At 34.1% G+C, this 20,104-nt stretch overlaps 1 protein-coding gene across 1 annotated transcript in view; it reads left to right on the top strand.

Moving 5' to 3' along the window:
* Positions 1–20,104, top strand: part of SLC25A12 (solute carrier family 25 member 12) — a 47,601-nt gene that overhangs the window by 7,272 nt on the left and 20,225 nt on the right. The window contains exons 4-9 of the mRNA XM_030454236.1: positions 3,910–4,025; positions 12,841–12,980; positions 15,224–15,370; positions 16,372–16,510; positions 17,856–17,949; positions 18,528–18,612. Of these exons, the coding sequence (XP_030310096.1) occupies positions 3,910–4,025; positions 12,841–12,980; positions 15,224–15,370; positions 16,372–16,510; positions 17,856–17,949; positions 18,528–18,612 (721 nt within the window). The remainder of the gene's footprint in view (positions 1–3,909; positions 4,026–12,840; positions 12,981–15,223; positions 15,371–16,371; positions 16,511–17,855; positions 17,950–18,527; positions 18,613–20,104) is intronic.

Genomic DNA, 20,104 nt, shown 5'->3' with positions numbered 1-20,104 from the left:
TTGTTTCTCTGAAAGCTGTTGGTTATCTTTTACAGTGTGCATTTCTTCAGAAAATGTTTATAAAAGGATCTTTCTTACATTTAGAAATCAACAATTTTTTTAAATTGGTGCAACAGAACTTTATTCAAAACCTAACTTTTTTGTTTTCTTTGTGAATATGATTGTTTTGTTTTGTTTTGTTTTGCTTGTTTATTTAAATCTGAGTAATGTTTGAATTGAGGTAATTCAATGTGGGTAAGTGTGATTTATCTGCTTTTATATGGGAAGAGTGGAAATAGGAATTTTTACCAAATGGTCTTTTGATATAAAAATTTGAATATCTGTTGATACTTGTCTGAAACTTATTTTTGTAAATGTTTTAATCTATATTTATCTCTAATCTGTACTTTGTGTGATGAATTTGTTATACTTGCATCATCAGCATAATAGAAATATTTATTTTTACATTCGCATTCTTCCTTTTGTAGTGAGCTGTGATATATCAAATTCCAGAGTCTATTAACTGTATCATCTGCACAGAAAGTTTCATCTGTAGCATCAGCAATTATTGTAATCTTCAACTGAATTCCAGAATAGTTTACATCTTTCCAAGGACTTAAAGTTACTTTATGAAGTCCAGGGAAGTATCAGTCGTCAAAACTAAATGGCAGCCCAAAGTCACACAGCAAGTAATGGAGAAGGTTTGGGTTGTGCTAGGAAATTCCGTTCCTGTATCTGATATCATATTCTCTGAGCCTTCCTTGTCCTTCAAATACAAATGCAAAGTGTTTTTGGTAACTGCCTTGTCAGTAATTTTTAAATTTAATTTAGTTTTAAGTTTAGATCTCTTGGACAGAAAACATTTTGGAATTGGGTGTCTGTGGGTGTATGTTTAAAAAAAAAGTATTTTTACTTTTTCTTGATACTAACTTGATACTTAACTGTTCCAGAGTGTTACTGCCTTCTCCCAATACAAGACAGGTTTGCTTTAGTGGAACTCTGTAATAGTCCTTAAAACTGATGACTCTTCACTTTCAAAGTGTTTCTTCCTCATTGTTGTAAATGCATGTTCTAAGAAATTAATGTGATGAGGTTTAAATTAGAATTTGGTCTAAACTGCCGTGTTCATTACAGTGGGTTTTTACTGATGTTGTAGGTAAGCATTCCTGTTTTATCAGACTGCAAGCACTAATTCTGAAATTAGAATACATATCCCTTCTGAATAAGGCACTTATTCAGAATAAGAATATTCCTAACTCAATTAACATCAGTTAACGTTGCAATTTAAAAATAAAAGTTGTTCTACCTTCAAACCTTCAAAATTTCACAGTAGTCATTCAAAATTCTTCATTTTAATTGCTTGTTTCTGGCTGCTCTGCTTATCAGGGTATCATTCTCCAAATTTGGAAATGTATTCTTCTTATGCTAAGTGCTGAAAAAGTTATTTTTTCACATAATGGAGAGTTGCAGCAGAGCTACACATAATGTCTAAAAACTGTGTGGTGTGGGGAAAAAGAGCAAAACTTCATAGTAGGAAAAAAGGAAGGTAGAGAAGAATTGTGAACCCATGGCTTGGCTTACTTTATGTGCCTTTGTAGAGTAATGGTACAGAAGATATGAGAGGAAAGGAAATTAAAAAAATGTTACAGATAAAATGAAAGGTGAGTGATTTGTTATTGTTACAGACTCTAATGCAGCGGGTTCACTGAATGATACTTGAGTAGTGATTGGGTGGGAAGCTCCATCACTGCTGTTTAATCCAGCTCCTGTTATCTCCTCTCTAATGGATAACAGAGGATCACAGGGGATATCCCTGCTCCTAGACACTGCAAACTGAATATATGGAAAGGAAATTGAATGTGTCTGTCTCCTTTTGCTGTAGGCACTGTTAAAGTGAGACCTCTGAAGACGACTTCTTTCAGTTTCAGTCTTCTACGAATGAGTTCTACAGAGATCATCACTTGATTCTGTCAGTTATAAAGTTTCCTGGTTAGGAATTAATTTCTATGTTAGGTTTATGCTTGTATGTGAAATATATTTCGAAATTATGTTATTTACAATTATTTTAAAGGGCATTCTGTTTCTCTGATACTAAGCCTTTATTTACCGAGATGATCCTTTGGATGAAAATGACTTTGCATTGGAAGAACCATTCTCGCATGTTTGATTTTTTGTCACTAAAGTAACTAATTACTATCATAATTTTGTATTTTCCATATCTTATGTCCTTTCAAAATCACTACAATTTTTTTTGTATTTTCTGTTTAATGCATACATGCAAGAATGTCAACATCAGTAATGTTTAAAGTATCTCAATTCTGCTTTGTTTGGGAAAGACCAGATAAACTAATGAATTGAATGTTTTTTTTAATTATTATTTTTAATTTCTTTTCTTTAGGGAACAGAATTTATACTTGTCTCTCTAGCAGTAAGCAGTATGTATTTGAAGTAATCACTGCCAGATAACGGTTTTCTATGAAGAGTACTAAATTCAGATCAATTACAGATGTTTTCTAGGAAAATGTAGCATCTACAGTGATACTCTATGTTTTTACAGCATCTGCTAAAATAGTATCTTTTTTGTTTTATTAAAAAAATGTAATTAGAATTCTTATTACCAATGATCATTCATTTGATGCTAAAACAGATATCGCATCATTTATTTTGATCAGCTAACCTCAGGAACTTGTAACTGGATGAGATCGTTCTAAATCATCAACCTATGTCCCCTGTATTTACAAGGATGAAAACATACAGTAGTTTTAATAAATAATACTAAAACCTAGGCTTTTGCTTGGAGTATTCTGGAAAGGCCACAGTATATATCTGTTCTAAGCATCTTTATGGTTATGTGAATCTGTTCTTGTGCCAGTGTTATCCTTTATCTCCTGGTGTAGGTCTGCTCTTATTGCAGCTGTTTTTACATGCAGCATTAGGATCCTTTCTAAATGTTAGTGGGGTTTTTTTGTTTTGTTTTGTTTTTTGTTTTTGTTTTTTGCAACTCAGAATAAGCTGAGTTCCACTAGAAAAAGTTATTTATGATTGTTGTCATAAGTTGTCTGTGCCTATATTCAAAGTCTGAGTGTGTGTGTTGAATGCAAGGACTTGGATTTCCATGCAGCACTACAGAGATCTTGTGAGAACCCTGTCTGGGGATACCACTGCTTCCTTATCTTGCACAGAAACAACTTTCCTAATGCATCCTGAGCTGGAATTGTTTTGGTATGGTGACTGTCTTGAATCCGTGGCTCAGAATCTTATGATCTGCTGTTTCACACAAATCCTTCCTTCCCTTAGTCATGTCTGACTGTCCTTGTGTCCAAATGTTCTTCATTTCTTTCTTGTCCTCAAGAATACGACTTCATGGCTTGAGTTCTATTTGTAGTATATATTTTTTTCTGTAAACTTTGCATATTTTTTTGAATTTGTTAATTTTTAATGAATGTTGTATATCATTTTAAGAAAATATATTGTATAGTACATTCCTATAATTTAATTAATATATCTTTCCTTTCTCAGTATAAATTAATGTATAAGTAAGTAATATAATGTAGAACAATACAGCCCTGTACATTTATTGGTGGAAGAATGTCTGTGTTTTTTTCATGCCATAATTTTTAAGTGGTCTCTGCTTACATTACAATTACAAAGTAATAAATTGTAGCTATTCACTGAGAATTGGTAGTATTTTGTTGTTGATGGATATGAAGAATTAAGTCCTTTTACAGAGGAAGAAACAGTTGCATAAAGTTTAAGTAACTACTTAAATGTAACAACTGCTTTTTCAGTTTCTAATGTAGAGTCAAATTCTAGATCAGAGTTTTATTTTAATATTTGGATCATACAGCTTTCTAGAGCATCAAACACAAAATAATTATTGGTATTGTTAATAATTAAAAAAATTTATAACCTCTGTATTTTCCTTTGCAGGCTGATTTCCTATCAAGAATTTTTGGCATTTGAATCTGTTTTGTGTACTCCAGATGCAATATTCGTTGTTGCTTTTCAGTTATTTGACAAGACTGGAAATGGAGAAGTAACATTTGGTAAGAATATCTAAAGAAAAACAGTTGAAGAAAGTGACTAATAGTATAAATTATAATAATGGTTTATCACCACTGGTGCATAGAAATGCATATGGTGCAATATTGTACTGATTTCTTAATAGTTTGCACAAGTAAAACATTTTTTTTCTTTCAAATGGTACAAGCATAAATACACAGAAACAAAATACAATTTGCTCTGTATTCTTGAATCAAGATTTGTCATGTTCCTGAAGAAGTTAATACAGTACTGTTTTGTTCTTTGTAATCCTAAGTAAAATTCTATTTCATGGACTTCAAACTCCTTCAGTGTGGAGAGATTTTTAAATTATCTTCTGAATCTCCACGTATCTTTGAAGAATTGACACTAGGATAGTAAAAGCTCAATATAGAAATGAAGGAGGTCTAATATTTTTAATTCCTGATTTCATGTTCCTTTTCTTGAGGAGCAAGTCTTACTTTAATGCTATGAATGTAACTTCCAACTAGATCGTATCTTTAAAAAAATTGCCTTTATTTTTGTTACTTTTTTTTCCCTAATCACATACATTACTAAATGGACAGAATTCTGTAGTCTAACTGTACTGTTTTATGATGTTGCTAAATAACTGTTATTAACATTGCAGTTTAAGGAGGACTAGGTTTTATTTTCAAAACTTCATATGAAAATTAGGTAAATCTATGACAAGAAATTTAATAAAATGGAATGGGAAAGAAATGTTATTTCTATCTAAAAAGAATAAAGCTCTCAATAAAGAAAATACAAACTATGCTTGGATTTGTAAGCATTTACTGTTTGTACAATTTCATTGTTAAGAAATTTGTTGCAAATTGTTGGCAAAAATTATGCAAGGGTACTTATGGAAACAAACTGCTTAAATTATAATGTCTGTTAAATTACATTGTTAACTGATGGGTCAAACAGTAATCAATTTGGATACACAACAGCTTGAAAATAAAGTCTTTTAGGTCTTCAGTGAAGGTGAAGTATATCTGAAGGTAAATGCAGTCATTAGGAAGCAGACAAAATACTACAATCAGTGTGACCATGTTAATGATTATGTTTAATAATCTCACAAAGTGGAGATACGCACTTTGTAGCTCCCATGAACTCACCTAAAATAGCTGGTTCCATAAATAAACAAAAAGTAATTTCAGATTGTATACAGGTTTCTCAGTCTGAGGATTGTTATTTTTGTGAGCATCATTATATGAAAGGCTAAAAGAGGAACACAAGAGAAACTATAGAGGTGAAAATTGCACATTTTTTCCATATCTTTCTCATAGAGTATTTTTTTGTAAGACTGATAAATCTTCACTAGGAAACTCTTTAGGAAATTTAAAATTTACTACTGGTTTCATATTTTTACAAAATTAATTATATTGCAATTATTACCATATTTAATGTTACACTGTAACATAATCAGTGGTACCTGGGTTTCTGTACAGTTCCCACATTTACTGCTGCTTTTTTTTTTCTTTCTTTTTTTTGTTGTTGTTCATAACTTGGGCTATTTATTTTTGCTTGTCATGCATATTATACAAATTAATGCACGTGGGAAAAATATACATTATGATATGTGCCATGTTCAGAATTTGGCAACTGTGAAGTCAATTCCCAAGTCAGTCTTGTGGCCTACAAGAGCTCTTCTGTAAATGAGTCTTGCCCTCTTTTTCACACCACATAAACAAAGGCACAGAGTTTAATTTTATGTAAAAACAGGAGAATATGTAAAATTAGGTCTTATACCTTAAAGTTATAATAAATAATTAAAAATACACTGAAGTGGAGTAAGCTTAGCTAGTTGATTTGCTATTTAACAAGTCAGCGCTCTTTATGAGTGTGCAGTGTATCCAGGTTTTGGGAGCATACCCGAGTTAAGATTTTCTTGCTCAGATGCAATGCTATGTGGATGTGATTGCATTGATTCCAAAGGTAACTTAAGCCAGTAAGTCTTGCCAGAAGTGACATGGATTTTCTAAGGTTTTTCTGCATCTGGAGCAATAGGTGGAAGTGCTGGAGAACACAGAATCAACTTGGGTCTGTTAGGCCAGTAACTTGACCCCAACAATGGCCTTGGTGGACATGAGATCATGTCTCAAAATCATTTGGGTGTGATAATTTTCAATTATCTATAGAGAATTAAATATAATAGATGATTTTTAGAGCTGGCTCTGTATTTGAAAGCAAGTTGCTCCAGTCAGGTTTGTATCTTGGTCTTGGACCATACTGGAGCATTTTAGCTTCTTGCAATCCTTTAGCCACAATCTGCTTCTGTTTAGGTTCCAACTCTCCAGTGAGGAAACTATCAATTAGATTATATTACAGAAGAACCTCTGTCTTATGAGTTGAGAAATGTTACAGGAGAAGGAGTTTGAGATTCTCTGGAAACTTTTTGGTAGAAATACTTGTCATCTGTGCTATGCTGATCGTTGTCTGTGCAATGTCGTGTGCTAACTGGGGATGCTGAAAGTCTTCTGTCACTGTTCTGTCATCTACTTTCTTACTGCTTTGGAACATTTTCCCAGGAGTTTTGGACACACAGAAATCCTGTGTGAATGACTTGCATAATTGTGCAGTTAGGATGCTGCAGTGGTTGTAGGTCAGTTGCAAGAACATGAAACTGGACCTACTTTGTGTAAGCAGACTGTACAGCATGGTCAGTACATGTTTCAGCTGTTTCTTGCTGTTAGTGTGCTGTATAAAGAGCAATAACATGACTCTCTTAAACCCACTGATACATGTGACAGTTTAGTTTAAATGACTTCTTAATTGTGGAAATATAGAAAAAAAGCATTTCTTTTCCTGATCAAATAGTTGTATGTCTTCATAAATGATTCCTAGGTAAACATTGTATGGAAAATGTGCTGCTGCTGAGCCCTCACAATATTCTTTAACCATAAAATATTTAAAAAGCAACAGCTGAAGCTTGATACTTCACAGTATAAGGAGTGAAGTATTTAAAAGCACTCCATAAAATTAATTGCTGTTGTAATGAGAATACTTCTTTTTGCTATTCTTTGTGGGTCTTTTGGCCTGAATTCAGGTTAAAGCAAACCTGAGTATTAAAACTGATGAAGGTATTTGGTTTGCTTCAGTATTGAAGCAGAGGATCCTTATTGTGGTTAAAAGGTGAATGTAGTGAAATGAGGCAGTCAGGTGTGGCTGTTTAGGAGGTGGGAGGCGTGAGCTTGTGCTAAGCCCACCTGTGCCCAATTAGGGCTCTCCTGCTCATGTGCAGCTGGGGTCAGCCTTAATTGGGCACAGGTGGGCTTAGCACAAGCTCACACCTCCCCCCTCATAAATAGCCACACCTGATTGCCTCATTTCACTACAGGTGAAGTCTGGGACTATCACTGAAACTTATCTCAAAAATAGAATGTCTAACTGAAAGCAAAAGGATGCTTTGTAATTTATCCCTTTGTCAAACCATACTGTGGTCTGGACTGTGTCACTTTTAACTGGAATGTACAATGTCAAGGCTTTTTCCAGCTGTTCTTCCCTGTAGTGTCACCAGAAAGAAAGCCATTTGTGGGTAAACTGGAGAATTTCAGATGCTTTTTTAGTTAAATACCTGTGCTGGTATGGATAGAAAACAGAGCTAACGTAATGGGAATTTGAAACAATTTTACTGCCTTTATGATTCTTCTGTGTTCAGAATTTTTTGATTATTTTGGAGGTAATTGGAAAACATTTATGGAACTGAACATAGGGCTTTTTAAAACATCCTGCAGCACAAAATCTAATTTAAAATATTTTGCAGGGTATAATAGCCTCTCCTCTAAAGGCACTGGGAAGAGTAAGGGGGTTGGATACCTAGTAATGCAGCTCTGTGAAAATACCATGATATTGGTGAATTAGAGTAATAAATATCAGCGTGATAGTTTCACTGTATATACAGTGATAGTGAAATCTTGTCCATCTGTTTTCTCAAACAAATTCTAATCTAGAAGAGAAAGTTAAGTTTTCCCTTAATCTTTAATTAGACTTTAATTAATCTTGAATTTCCTTAAAGAGTGTGAGAACACTGGAAAAAGGTGAGTGAGAATAAGAGAAAGGAGTTGAATATATGATATTAAGTTCTTTCCTTTTGACAATGACTTTTAGAAAATGCAGTTATTGCTCTCCCATCTTCCCCATTTCCAAAAGAGCAATTGGACTGGAAATTCTAGGGTTTGGACTTAATCTTAAAAGAGCTCTGCTTTATAAAATAGCATTTGCAACCAGAAAGGCTGGAAACCTTTAAAAATGTAAACTGAAAAAAACCCCTCATAATCACATGAGCACCAGTCTGAGGATACAAGCAAACCACTTTGTGTTTATTGAGTGTGCTGTTTTCAAGATGTCTTTTGCTTAACACGTGCAGATAATGTAGGAAATGTCACCACATGTTATGACACTGTTTTGTCCTCATTTATCTTTTGTTTTGGTATGTTTTGGTTTTTGCTTTTTTGTTTGGTTTGATCTGTTTGGGGGTTTTTTGTTTGGTTGTTTCTTGTTGCATGGTTCTTTCAGGTTTAAACCTCAATTTTAAACACCTGTGAGCTGTGCAGAATAGGAACACCTCATTTAATTTTTTATAATAATTTAAAAAGTGTAGTGTTTAATTCAAAACCATTGCACAGCAAGAGGGAAAACAAAAGCAGAACCCCACATTAAAACTATAAATAGTGGCAATTCTGGTTTATGACTCTCACTAATCTTAAACAGCATCACTAATCTTTTTTAAAGTAATAGTAGATATACAGTGTATTTCTAGTTTAGCTTTCTCGCTTTTCCTGCCACATGTCACTTTGCTCTCATGGCAAAATAATTGCTGTATTATTTACATCTGGATCACTCCTAATATACATCTGTTCCATAAGATGCTACAGAAAAATCTTTTGTCTTTAACTGTGATTTTAAAATTCTATGCTTGAAAGTGAAAATAAGTAAGATCTGTTGTTAGAATGATGAAAAATAGTAGCATATAATAAGTTAAAATGCATTACGTACATTAAAGGCTTAAATATATGCAAAAAGGACTGTAGATGACTGAGTAGACAGATTTTAAAAACCCCACCCTATTAAATAACAAACATTTAGCATTCTTTCTTACTATTTCAAAGTATCGGTTTTACATTTTTATGTCTCTAACAAGCATGATTGACGTTCCATCACTAGTGAAAGGGAATGGCACTCTGTTAACAGGTTGATGGCTCTGGAATTCTGTAAGGTTTACACTCTGCTTCTTGGGGAGCTGATGAGTCAAAATAATAGGTAATTCCTCAAGGCTTCCTTGAAGTGCTGAGCTCATCCCCACATGGACCATGAGTAAGACATCATTGTGCTCATAACCTAATGTATTCTTCCTCCTTCTGTGAAATTCAGTGTCGCTGAAAAACTTTGGGTTTTTTATATGTTTTTTCTGAGCCCAATAGGTAGTGGTGTTTGATAAAGGTTGAGCCAGTCGTGTGTACTGCCTGCAGATAGCTGCTCCAGGCATCTATAATTTGTTTAAAATGACTGGGTGGAGAAATTCTGAAGCAATCTTGAGAGAATGCGTGTCGCCTTGGAGGTAATGTGCTACTGCACTAGAGTAGTAGGTTTATTGTTCCTGGGCTGATGGCAAGTTGAGTATGTCATCAGGCTGCTGACTTGTATGCCTATCTGAGGGGAAAATGCATTGCTATAAGCTTGCAAAGAAAGTTATCAGCTCAGTAGGAAAGGACTCCACTGTAGAAAGGTGAGCAAAGAGTGGGAGAAAACATTAGTAAATGAGTAACATGTATTGACAGGGAGAATGAACGCATTCTGTCAAATGTCATACTAAAATGAAAGGGTTTAAAAATAATTTGCTGTTTGCCCCCTGCAGAATAGCTCTGTTTGAGGTACTTGTAGTTCATCTTAATTTAGAAGTGTTACTGATTTTTCACTGAGGGAGATAAAAAAAAAGGAAAAACTGCCAGCATCTGTACCTTAATGTCACCTGTTTTCTTTCCTATCAGTGCTTGGCATCTGCTGTGAAAAAAATAATACTAAAGTAAGATAATTCAAAGTGGTGAAAATGTAGGTGATGATTACCTTATTTATAAATTTGGAAATGTGATTGTCCATTTGTGGCTTCTCATTGCACAAGCTGATAGTTGTGGTGATGGCTCTTTCCTTTAATGTGAGAGAATAGCCAACAAAATTGTATTAAAAGGGTATTGTTGATAGATTGTGAAGAAGGCATTGCTACTCCTGGTAGAAGTAATAAAGAACTTATTTAGAGACATTCGAGAATCCCAAATGGCTTGGAAAATTGTATTTAGAGTTTCAATGGTTTTAACTTTGCCAGTTATTCACAGTGGGTGCAGGGTTTTGTTCCTGTACCCCAAATGTTTCATAAACAAAGCAAACACGGAGTTGACTCAGCACTAGAGATGAAAGCTTATTCTTAAATTATTCTTAAAAGCATATTCTTATAGATGACTATAATACATGCAGTACACTTTACTGGTTTTGGATGATTTCCTGTGGAAGAAAAATGGGTAAGACACCAGTTTCAGAGAAGCATAAGGCTACCCTGGGTAACATTTTTTTAAAGCTATCCCACTACTGCAGTTTTCAAGTACCAATACCTCCCACTGTTGAATACGAATTTATTAATTCATTTACCAGTTGCTGGCAGGTGCTTAAGAAACTTGACTTGTGATGTGTTGCCTAGTGGGTAAACGTTTAAAGAAAGAAAAATCAACAGCACAGGAAACTGACTCCTGTTTCTTTTAGTAATCAACAATTAAGTACTTGAATGAGAATTATTAAATGACCAGGCTCTTGAGTTTCATTAAAAATAATAGCAAGATATGTCTATATACGCATGTATGAATATTTTCTTATATTATAAATATATAATATTTTAAAATAAATATAATATAAATATAATATTTATAAATATAATAAAATAAATATTATAAATAATATAATATTTTAAAATAAATATAATATTTTCTTCTATTATAAATAGAGACTCCTTTTTTAGCCTTCTCCTGAGGTTAAAAGAACCAATCACTGGAAATAATTGGAAATTCACTTCAAATTTTCAGTCTGCTTCAGTGTGTTCTTTCCTAAGTTTTCATTAGGAGACCTCAGCATGTATTGGAAGTCAGTTGTACAGATGTGTAAGTAGTCACTATCTGGCACCCTCTTTGGACAGTAGTCACAGATACAGTTAAGCAGATCCTGTCATGTGTTCTGTTCACAGTTCAGTGCCACTTTTCAGGTTTAACAGTGAACTGCACTGATCTGTTTGTGTTTGCAGTACATTAAGACTCCAGGAAGTTTGGTCAGAAGCTGCAGTGAATCAGTGATAGGTGAGGAATTTATACTTTCATCTCCTGGTTCCTTCATCTCTAGCAATGATGAAGGCTAGAGAGACAAAACATTTAAAGGAAGTATGGCAGAATAAAATAGTTCAGCACGGTGTGTTGGGTGCTTTATCTAATTTTTTTTAACCATCACCTTTCATATAGATATGAGTGGGGAGTTTCGAGTAGTTGGGATATTTTTTTTTACCTGAAAACTCCTTTAGCTTACCTTGCAGTAGAAACTGTGGTTTAGATTGCAGTTTTTATGGCTATACTCTATGTTGGACCTTTAAGTAAGTGTTAAATTACAGTCAAATCACTTACTAGCTACAATGTGCCCTTTAAATGTATAATCCCAAACTAACTGAAGCAGATGTTCTATCCAAGGTGTCCTACTTTGTATGTTCCCATTGTGAGGAAGATTGTTTCTGATTATTACCCATCCTTTTCTCACTTAAAACATAAAAATCATGTCGTGGTTTTCCTAGAGTTGATCTAGACCTAGTAGAGGGGCTGTAGAACTGAAAAGAGTAATGAATAAAGTAGTCTCTAGTATAGAGCAGGCAATACATTTGCTCCAAGTAAATAGCTCCTGATGGAGCTACCAAATTATTAAGTTCTTAATTTAAGTTAATAATAAATTGAAGTTCTGATTGCATCGTCTTCTAGCAGAACTGTTTAAACATCTAAAAGAAGAGGTCTGTTTTCCACACAAAAACTAGGCTTGCTTTGCAGCATGGCAATGCTGTAGATGAGCATTTTTTTTCAGATGAGGGTTTTGTCTGAATTCAGATAATGTATTTGGCAGTGAGATTTCAGTTGTGCATTATACATACAGATAACTCATATTCTGAAATGACATTCCTTTAAAAGAAGGCATCTCTATCTTTGCTTATCTTAAAACATTTTAATAACTGATACTACCAATTATGTTTTATAGGATTTTATTTTTGTACTATGGTCTTATAAAAAGCTTTTAATAAGGTGCTTTCTGTGGAGCTAATGATATGTTTTAGATGGTATTTCTTATACATATCTTCAATAGACATATTCAGACAGTGTGACTGTAATAATCAAGTTTCAATCAAACCACACTTAGTATGACAATCTGCTGCTTCAGATTGAAATACAGGTATTTGTGCTTTTGATAAAGGGCTCAATTTGATGGTGAGCAGGGGTGGAGGACCATTATCAGTTTTGTATCAGAATGCAAAACAGCTCTTATTTGTCACATATGAGGGAAATGGCTTCTTAATCAGAACTAAATAAAACTGACTTTGAGGTTTTGTGCAGTAATACCAAAAGTATCATATTGTGCCATAAAATATGTTCTTATACAGGTCTGCAAAGGTTCAGTTAGCAATTAGTCTCAACAAACTAGAACACTTAAGAAAAAAGGTGCTTAAAATAATTTGTTTGTATCCTTCCTGCTGTGTTTGTAGATCTACAGTACCCCAAAGCTCACTTGTTGTTTCTCTTTCTCCCAAAGCAAATGTCAAAGAAATATTTGAACAAACTACTCTTCATCTTCAAATCCCATTCAACTGGGACTGTGAATTCATTCGACTGCATTTTGGACATAACAGGAAGAAGCATCTTAACTATGCAGAGTTCACTCAGTTTCTTCAGGTCAGTTACTAACCTTCCTACAAAGTAGAACTGCAAATTATTTCGACTTCTGATACTACACTAATAACATTATATTTTTTGAGCTTAATCTGGTAGTGATAGTCATTATCTGATACTAATCCTGACAGTTTTGATGAACTGTTACTTCTCTATACCATTTCTGTAAGAAGTGTGTACTTACTGTGCTTTAACTTGAGTACCATCCTGTAAAAGAATGGGACTAATCGTACTGTTTATTGAATTAGCCATTTGACTGATTGTTGCTAAGTTGGATCGAGGGTCTATTTTTTTATTTCATAGGAATTAAACAGTAAAACTAATCTCTACCAGAGCAAGATTGCAGAGCAGAGCAGATCCTTAATATAATCAGTTGCTATTAACCCTATAATCATATGTTAAAACAATACAGAGGTGTCAGCACCTTTAATTTCTTTCATTTTTAAAAAGTGCCTAATAGCCTTTTTTTTCTCTCACTGGCACATGCCCTATCACACAAATATTGTGAGTTTGGTCTCAAATGCAGCCAACTTCACAGAAAGAAGGCAAATCTGCTTTCTTGGGGTGTTTTACCCTCTAAGGATCAGGCTTTAAGGGATCTCACTCCTAGAACTGGACTTTTCTAAGCCAAAAAGTTGAAAACATAATGTGAATTGAACATTATACTTGAAGGAAGTAAAGGAAGGCATCAGTTATAAAGGATGGAGAAAGACAAAAGTAGGAGAAATGCACATTATAATACATGATAAAGGAATTTGCAGAATTTTAGATAGTTGCACTGAATTTCATAAATATATATGCAGAATTTTACTTATATTACTTTGCCTTGTATTTCTCATAGTTTTCTCTCTAGCAAGCCTGAAGCAAAACAGGTAATGCATTTCCAGAACTGGCCTTGAATACAGCATAGTTTTGAACTTACTGTCTTAAAATGAGGGAGTCCTAGGTATGATTTGGTGTAATCACTAATTGTCCAGAATAAAAATAGATATACAGGAGATTCTAGAAAAGAAGCTAATCTGGTGGTACTGTGAGGTACTGGAGTTTGGCACCGTATTTCTGGTATGCAGTCTAAATTGATTTTACTTTCAAGGAATAAACTGTGTTTTTCCTGCATATTTTAAGTGATCCCAGGCATAAATTTGGGACACTACTGTAGAAAAAAAAATCAGATTGCTAGGGAAAAAAATCTTATGTTGAGAACACCGAGCAAAGTGATAAGTACCTATTCCTATTTTTATTGTTCCAAGATACTGTTATGGAAGATACAGTAAGCTCTTATTTTAATCATACTATAAAACCCTCTCTAGTACAGGAGGGTAGTATGGATTGTGGTATTTCCAATGTGTACACAATTTGTGTATCACTGTCCCTCCTTTTACATCAGGTTGTTTTTCTTATTTGGTATAGCAGCATATTGTGGGGCCAGGGACTTGAATCACAGCAGGCTTGTTGCACTGTGGTCTAGAAAACCTTGATCTTAACATTATGAGACTTGAAAATACTGTAAAGGTGATACAAGCTGGATAGTTTGCCCTCTTCTTATTGTCTGTCAGAACATGGTTATTATTTTAGTTGCTTCTAGAGGCCTAAATGGCAGCTGAATGTGCTTTATTGTTTGCTTGAATAGAAGGAAACAACTTTTTCTGGACATAGAATTTACAGCCATCAGTATTATCTTGAGGTTAGGTTACTGCAGTGTGCCTTACATGAAGGTTTCTACAGATTGTATAGGAGTTTTTGATTGCCTGAAATGAGTGACCATTTCTGACATTATGGAAGGTAGCTGTTGGGAGCAATCTAAATCTATATTACATAATTTTTACTGTCCTCCTGTTTATTTTCAAATACTCTTGAATTAGTTTATAATACTCCAGTCATACTTCATCTTGGATGTGTAAGAGATCAGCTTGCTTAGAGTCTTTACGATCAGTTTCAGAAATTTTTCTATCATTTAAGTATTTAATAAAGGAACAGATAGCAGACAGGACATGGGTATGTAAACTTTATTTCTCAGATCATTTTGTGGAAGTGAGTATGTCCTGACAGTGGAACTGAGGCTTTCCTTTTACGAAGGAATGAGTCTGTGGATGGCACCAGTATGCAGACTTCTTGTTTAAGTTGAGCTGTCCTTTACACTCACATTTACACATAGATGTATTGATGCATGCTATAAAACTATGAAATCAGTGAGAGAAAGTTACAGAATTTGCTTCTAATCTGCTATTTCTCAATATTCATTCTAGGAGCTGCAGTTAGAACATGCAAGACAAGCGTTTGCACTGAGGGACAAAAATAAAAGTGGTATGATAACTGGACTGGACTTCAATGACATCATGGTTACCCTTCGCTCGCATATGCTCACTCCATTCGTGGAAGAAAATTTAGTTTCAGTAAGTGTAAAGAAGTTGCCTTGCATTCAGCAATTACTATCTGTATTGTTTTAAAATGTTCTGCTTCTCTCCTATTTGTCATCTCTCACCTGTTAGTCACTGCCCTGGTGCTACAGTTGATCATCTTCACAACAGAGCAGGCAGGGTAAAACGTGGCAGCACTCCTGGGCTGCAGTAGTGGACAAGTTTGGCAGTCCAGTTCACATGCTTAAAGTGCTAGAAACAGTTTGAGTTAATCTACTATATTTTCCACTGAAGTGGAGCAAACTGGACTTGGCACAGAAAGCATTCATTTAGGATAAAATAATCTAATTTTTATTTTTTAATATATAGCAGATCTCAAAAAATGGAAGCTACTTACAGTTTTGTCTTTTATATAGTACATTCTTTTCAGATCACAATCTTGTAAGTCAATATGTAGATTCTAGAGGTAGAATGGTTGCAGCTCTAATGGTCAGGCAAGATCTATAGGTAAAGTAATGACATAAAAGTATATAGTATAAAAAAGTATATAAGAGTGAGTGTTACCTGAAATACAAAGTAACACCTCTTATCTTCCTATTTTACCTATAAATAGTACCCTGCCTAATGAATAGGGCATACCATCTTCCTTAAAATGTATAGCATCTACTAATTTTAGACTTCTAAATAAATGTAATTGCTGTATTTGGTGCAAAGTCAGTGCCTTAATCTGAAGTAGCATTTACATGCATTTCTCTATTAGAAATAGAGAGTATTGAAGAATATTTAGTGACACATTTAGTATATGTATCAGCTAAACTGAATAATAATCTACTTACATTATATTTCCTAATGTTAAATTTTTACAAAAATGTCATATACTGTCCCCTCATGTTTCTATTAAATATACCTAAAATTACAGGAATAGAAAAGTACCTTTACTTGTTTCCTAATTTGTCCAAATAAGTGTTTCTGTGATTTGTAGTAAGATGTTGCAAAAGGGCTTAAGGGAATTAACTGCATCCATTTAATTTTTAAAGGTAGCTGGTGGAGCTGTTGCACATCAGGTCAGCTTCTCCTATTTCAATGCATTTAATGCCCTGTTGAATAACATGGATCTTGTTAGGAAGATATACAGTAATATAGCAGGTACAAGAAAAGATGTTGAAGTCACAAAAGGTAAAGTATATTTCCTACATTTTATTAATTTTCTAGTTGTGTCCAATTTTTAATCTGGTGCTGCACATGGTTTATGGCAAGTCAGGTGCTGCAGTAGTATGCAAGGTTAGGACTACAGTGAAAGAGTTTAATGGGTGATTTTCATCTTTGGGTTAGTAAAGATTTTCAGCTCACTCTTTTAGGAAAAGAACTTCTGATTCTAGGGATTCTGGCCTTGGGGATGTGTTGGCCCTATTAGTTTGAATGGATAACTGCAAGGCAGTATATAATTGAGGGGTTTACCCCTTCTTGGAAGAGATGCATGATTGCTTAGAAAAAGAAAGTGCTTAGAGAAAGAAAGTACCTAGAGAATGTGATAGAATGGATTAAGCTTGAAAATCCATAATCAGTAATCAACATGTTGTTTTAACTGTAGTTACTGTATCTGTTATTAAATCTTCATTGGAAAAATGGTAATGATTTATAACTTAGTTCTTTTTTGCCTGAGTGGTTTTATATATAGCTTTTTTTCTGTTAGGACACAGGTAATCCCTGTGCACGTGACAGGTTGCCATATTTCCAGTGTTGCTGCAGGCGTGACTGAGCTGCTTTTATAGTCATTTTGTGACATATTTTACCACCAATTTTATTACCTGTATAGATGGGACCAACCAAGCCTATGTAAAAAGCATGCATAGTTCTTTTTTTTCCCCTCCTTCTTTATTTGGCTTATGCTTGTATGCTCAGCCTACCTTTCATCCCTAAAGGAAAGCTTAAATGCCTATCCTCATTCTCCAAATTATGCTAAATCTGTAAATACACCTTGCTTGGATTTGTGTTGTGAAAAAAAGTTACTGTGTTTTCACTGCTCAGACTTGATTGCTGTAGCTTGCCAGTTACGTCAGGAGCATGTCATGTAATTTGGCTAAATAACTACCTAAGCTTTGGGTTAGTTTGAACCAGCAAACAAAGAAATCTGGACATGATGGCAGTAGATGAGTCAGTTGCCCTTAAAGCTGTGAATAATGGACCATTATTCTGTTCTGTTCTGTTCACTTTGCAGACTTCAGAAATACTCAGAAAATCACAAAATGTGGGTGTGCATTTACTAAGCTTGCTAGTGTGATGATTTTTGTGGTCTTTGGTGAATTCTTATTGTAAATCAGAGTTGTGGAGTCAGACTTGCTCTGTGTTGAAAATGCCTGTTTAAAGATAGATGCTCCCCTAAAGAGACCTTTTCCCTTTGCGTTATGAAATTTGCTTCGTGATGATAGATTTTGTTTTTATCTTGTTTATTTGTGAACATTTTAGAGGAAATTTGACAAATAACACAATTGCATTATTCCTCTTTCCCCTTTAAATCCAGAGGAATTTACCCACTCTGCAATCCGATTTGGACAAGTTACACCACTGGAAATAGATATTCTCTACCAACTTGCAGATTTATACAGTGTAACTGGGTAACATAATTAAATTTATAATTTATAAATCGTTATTTTGCTGTTTTCTGTGTAAAAAACAGTAGTTTTCATTTAAGAAGTTGTGCGTTCCATTGCATTTCATTACAGTAATTTATTCAACATAAAATGACTTTGGGGTATGCATGGGGTTTTAAGTGAATTTTGTACATCAGGCACAAATTATTAATTGTCATATTATAGGTATACATATAAAATAGCAAAATAGATTACATTGGTCCCAAAAGACTACAACACAATGGTATTATTAACCAGAAGTACTGATGATGTTTTGTGCGGGTCTTTAACGCAGGTGAAGTAATGGGTAGGAATACCTAGAAATAGTTTAATTTGTGTATTGCATCCCTTGCTACCAGTAATCAAGAGAAGAACACCCTTCTAACTCCAAGAATTCTTTACTGCAATGTAGCAGACTTCTTAGATGTGCATTCAAGTATGTCAGGTGTTTTGTTTCTTTTTTAACTCAGGTTGTATTCTGTGAGGTGTAGCCAGGAATTCTGTATTGAGTATGTTTGATGTTTTATCTATCAATAATTTACTTTCCTCTGCCTTGTGTCAAGGCGCTTAACTTTGGCAGATATTGAGAGAATAGCACCACTGGCTGAAGGTGCCTTACCTTACAACTTGGCAGAACTCCAGAGGCAGGTAGGTAGAACTGCTGTGTGCATTAAATTTGTTGAAGTTATGTCAATATTTACATGTACTTGTGTATGAATAATAAGAATAATACACTTTAAACAGATTCCTAACAAGGGAATCGTGCTTTGTGGTTACTCTAAGGGCAGACTATTGAACATGTGTCTAAACAAGATAATAGATGTGATATTGAAGGATGATACAAGATTACAAGATACAAGATTAAGATATATATGTATATGATCACTTACTGTGAATACATTTGCTCACTCCTGAAAAGGCTTTTCACTTCACCGAGTAATCTAACTCTGTAATAATAAAATTATTTTAGATAGTAAAAAATGTGAGTATTAAATGTAAGGGTTATAAGTATGTTCTTTTGTGAGAAATTGGATGAAATTGTGGGCTTAAACCATTTATCTATAATGATAATTGAATTTTACTATACTTATCAGCTGTCTGACCTAGACAGAAGAAGGGAAATTTGGATTTATTGGGACTGATGAAAAGCGTAGAATTAGGTGAAAAATATTGGAGTGTGCTTTATTTACTGTTATTAGGGGTGGATCTGATAATTCAGTTCTCTTTTGAACAAATTGCTCATGATACAATTGAACAAATTATAACGTGAAGAACAGACCAGACACTCTGTTTTCATTGGCAATTAGGCATATCTGAGCCAATTAAATTAAGTGTTCAAAACCTGCCTAGTGGTAACAGTCTTCCTCTGGATTCCTGGAGACGAGACTGATGGAATGTGTTGACACAGAAATGTGTATGCAGCATTATCCAGACTACTGAGAAATATTTTTTATTAAGTTTTGTAATTACGCTCCTAACAGCTGACTTTGTTTTTAATTGGTGTCTTTGTAGCACTTACCTTTCTGGGCAGACAAAGTACTAACTTCTGTTATTTTATGCTTCAGAATTAACTTTGTAGTTCGGCACTGTTATAAAATGAGCACATTAATAAAAGTTGGACTCATCACTAGAACAGAATATAGTCTTTTCACACTCATAATACATTATATTTTCATCCTATTCTACATTCTGTGTTGAGAGAAGACAGGAGAAAGCAAAGTAATTCCATTTTCCTTGTTTTATAAGAAACAATCTTTTACTAGACCTTATACTAGGTGAAACATATTATCTTATTTAACTGTATTGATAAAATGAGAACTGTTTCTTTGTGGAAGAGAGAATATCATTGCAGTGAGGTTCAGCTGTCTCTGGAGACGGAAAATAAGTCTGTAATCACTTTTATGTGACTTCAAAATTCCTTATTAAAGGAAAGTCTAAATTCTGTCTTTGGTGGAGATGGTAATTAGTCTGCTTTCAACTCTGTTTACTTTATTGTCAATTTTTTCACTGTGTAAGATTTTCTTATAGCCTAGCAGCTGAATATCCTATAGCAATGACAGCTACAGTAATTTTCTGTTTATAAATATTCATGATCTGAAAGCTATAGCATTAATTACATTCATTTACATATCCATCTGAA

The sequence above is a fragment of the Calypte anna genome, chromosome 7 (genome assembly GCF_003957555.1).
Source record: "Calypte anna isolate BGI_N300 chromosome 7, bCalAnn1_v1.p, whole genome shotgun sequence".
NCBI lineage: Eukaryota > Metazoa > Chordata > Aves > Apodiformes > Trochilidae > Calypte > Calypte anna.
Note: the sequence above shows the minus strand (reverse complement) of the source record. Positions and strands in the feature narration are given on the sequence as shown.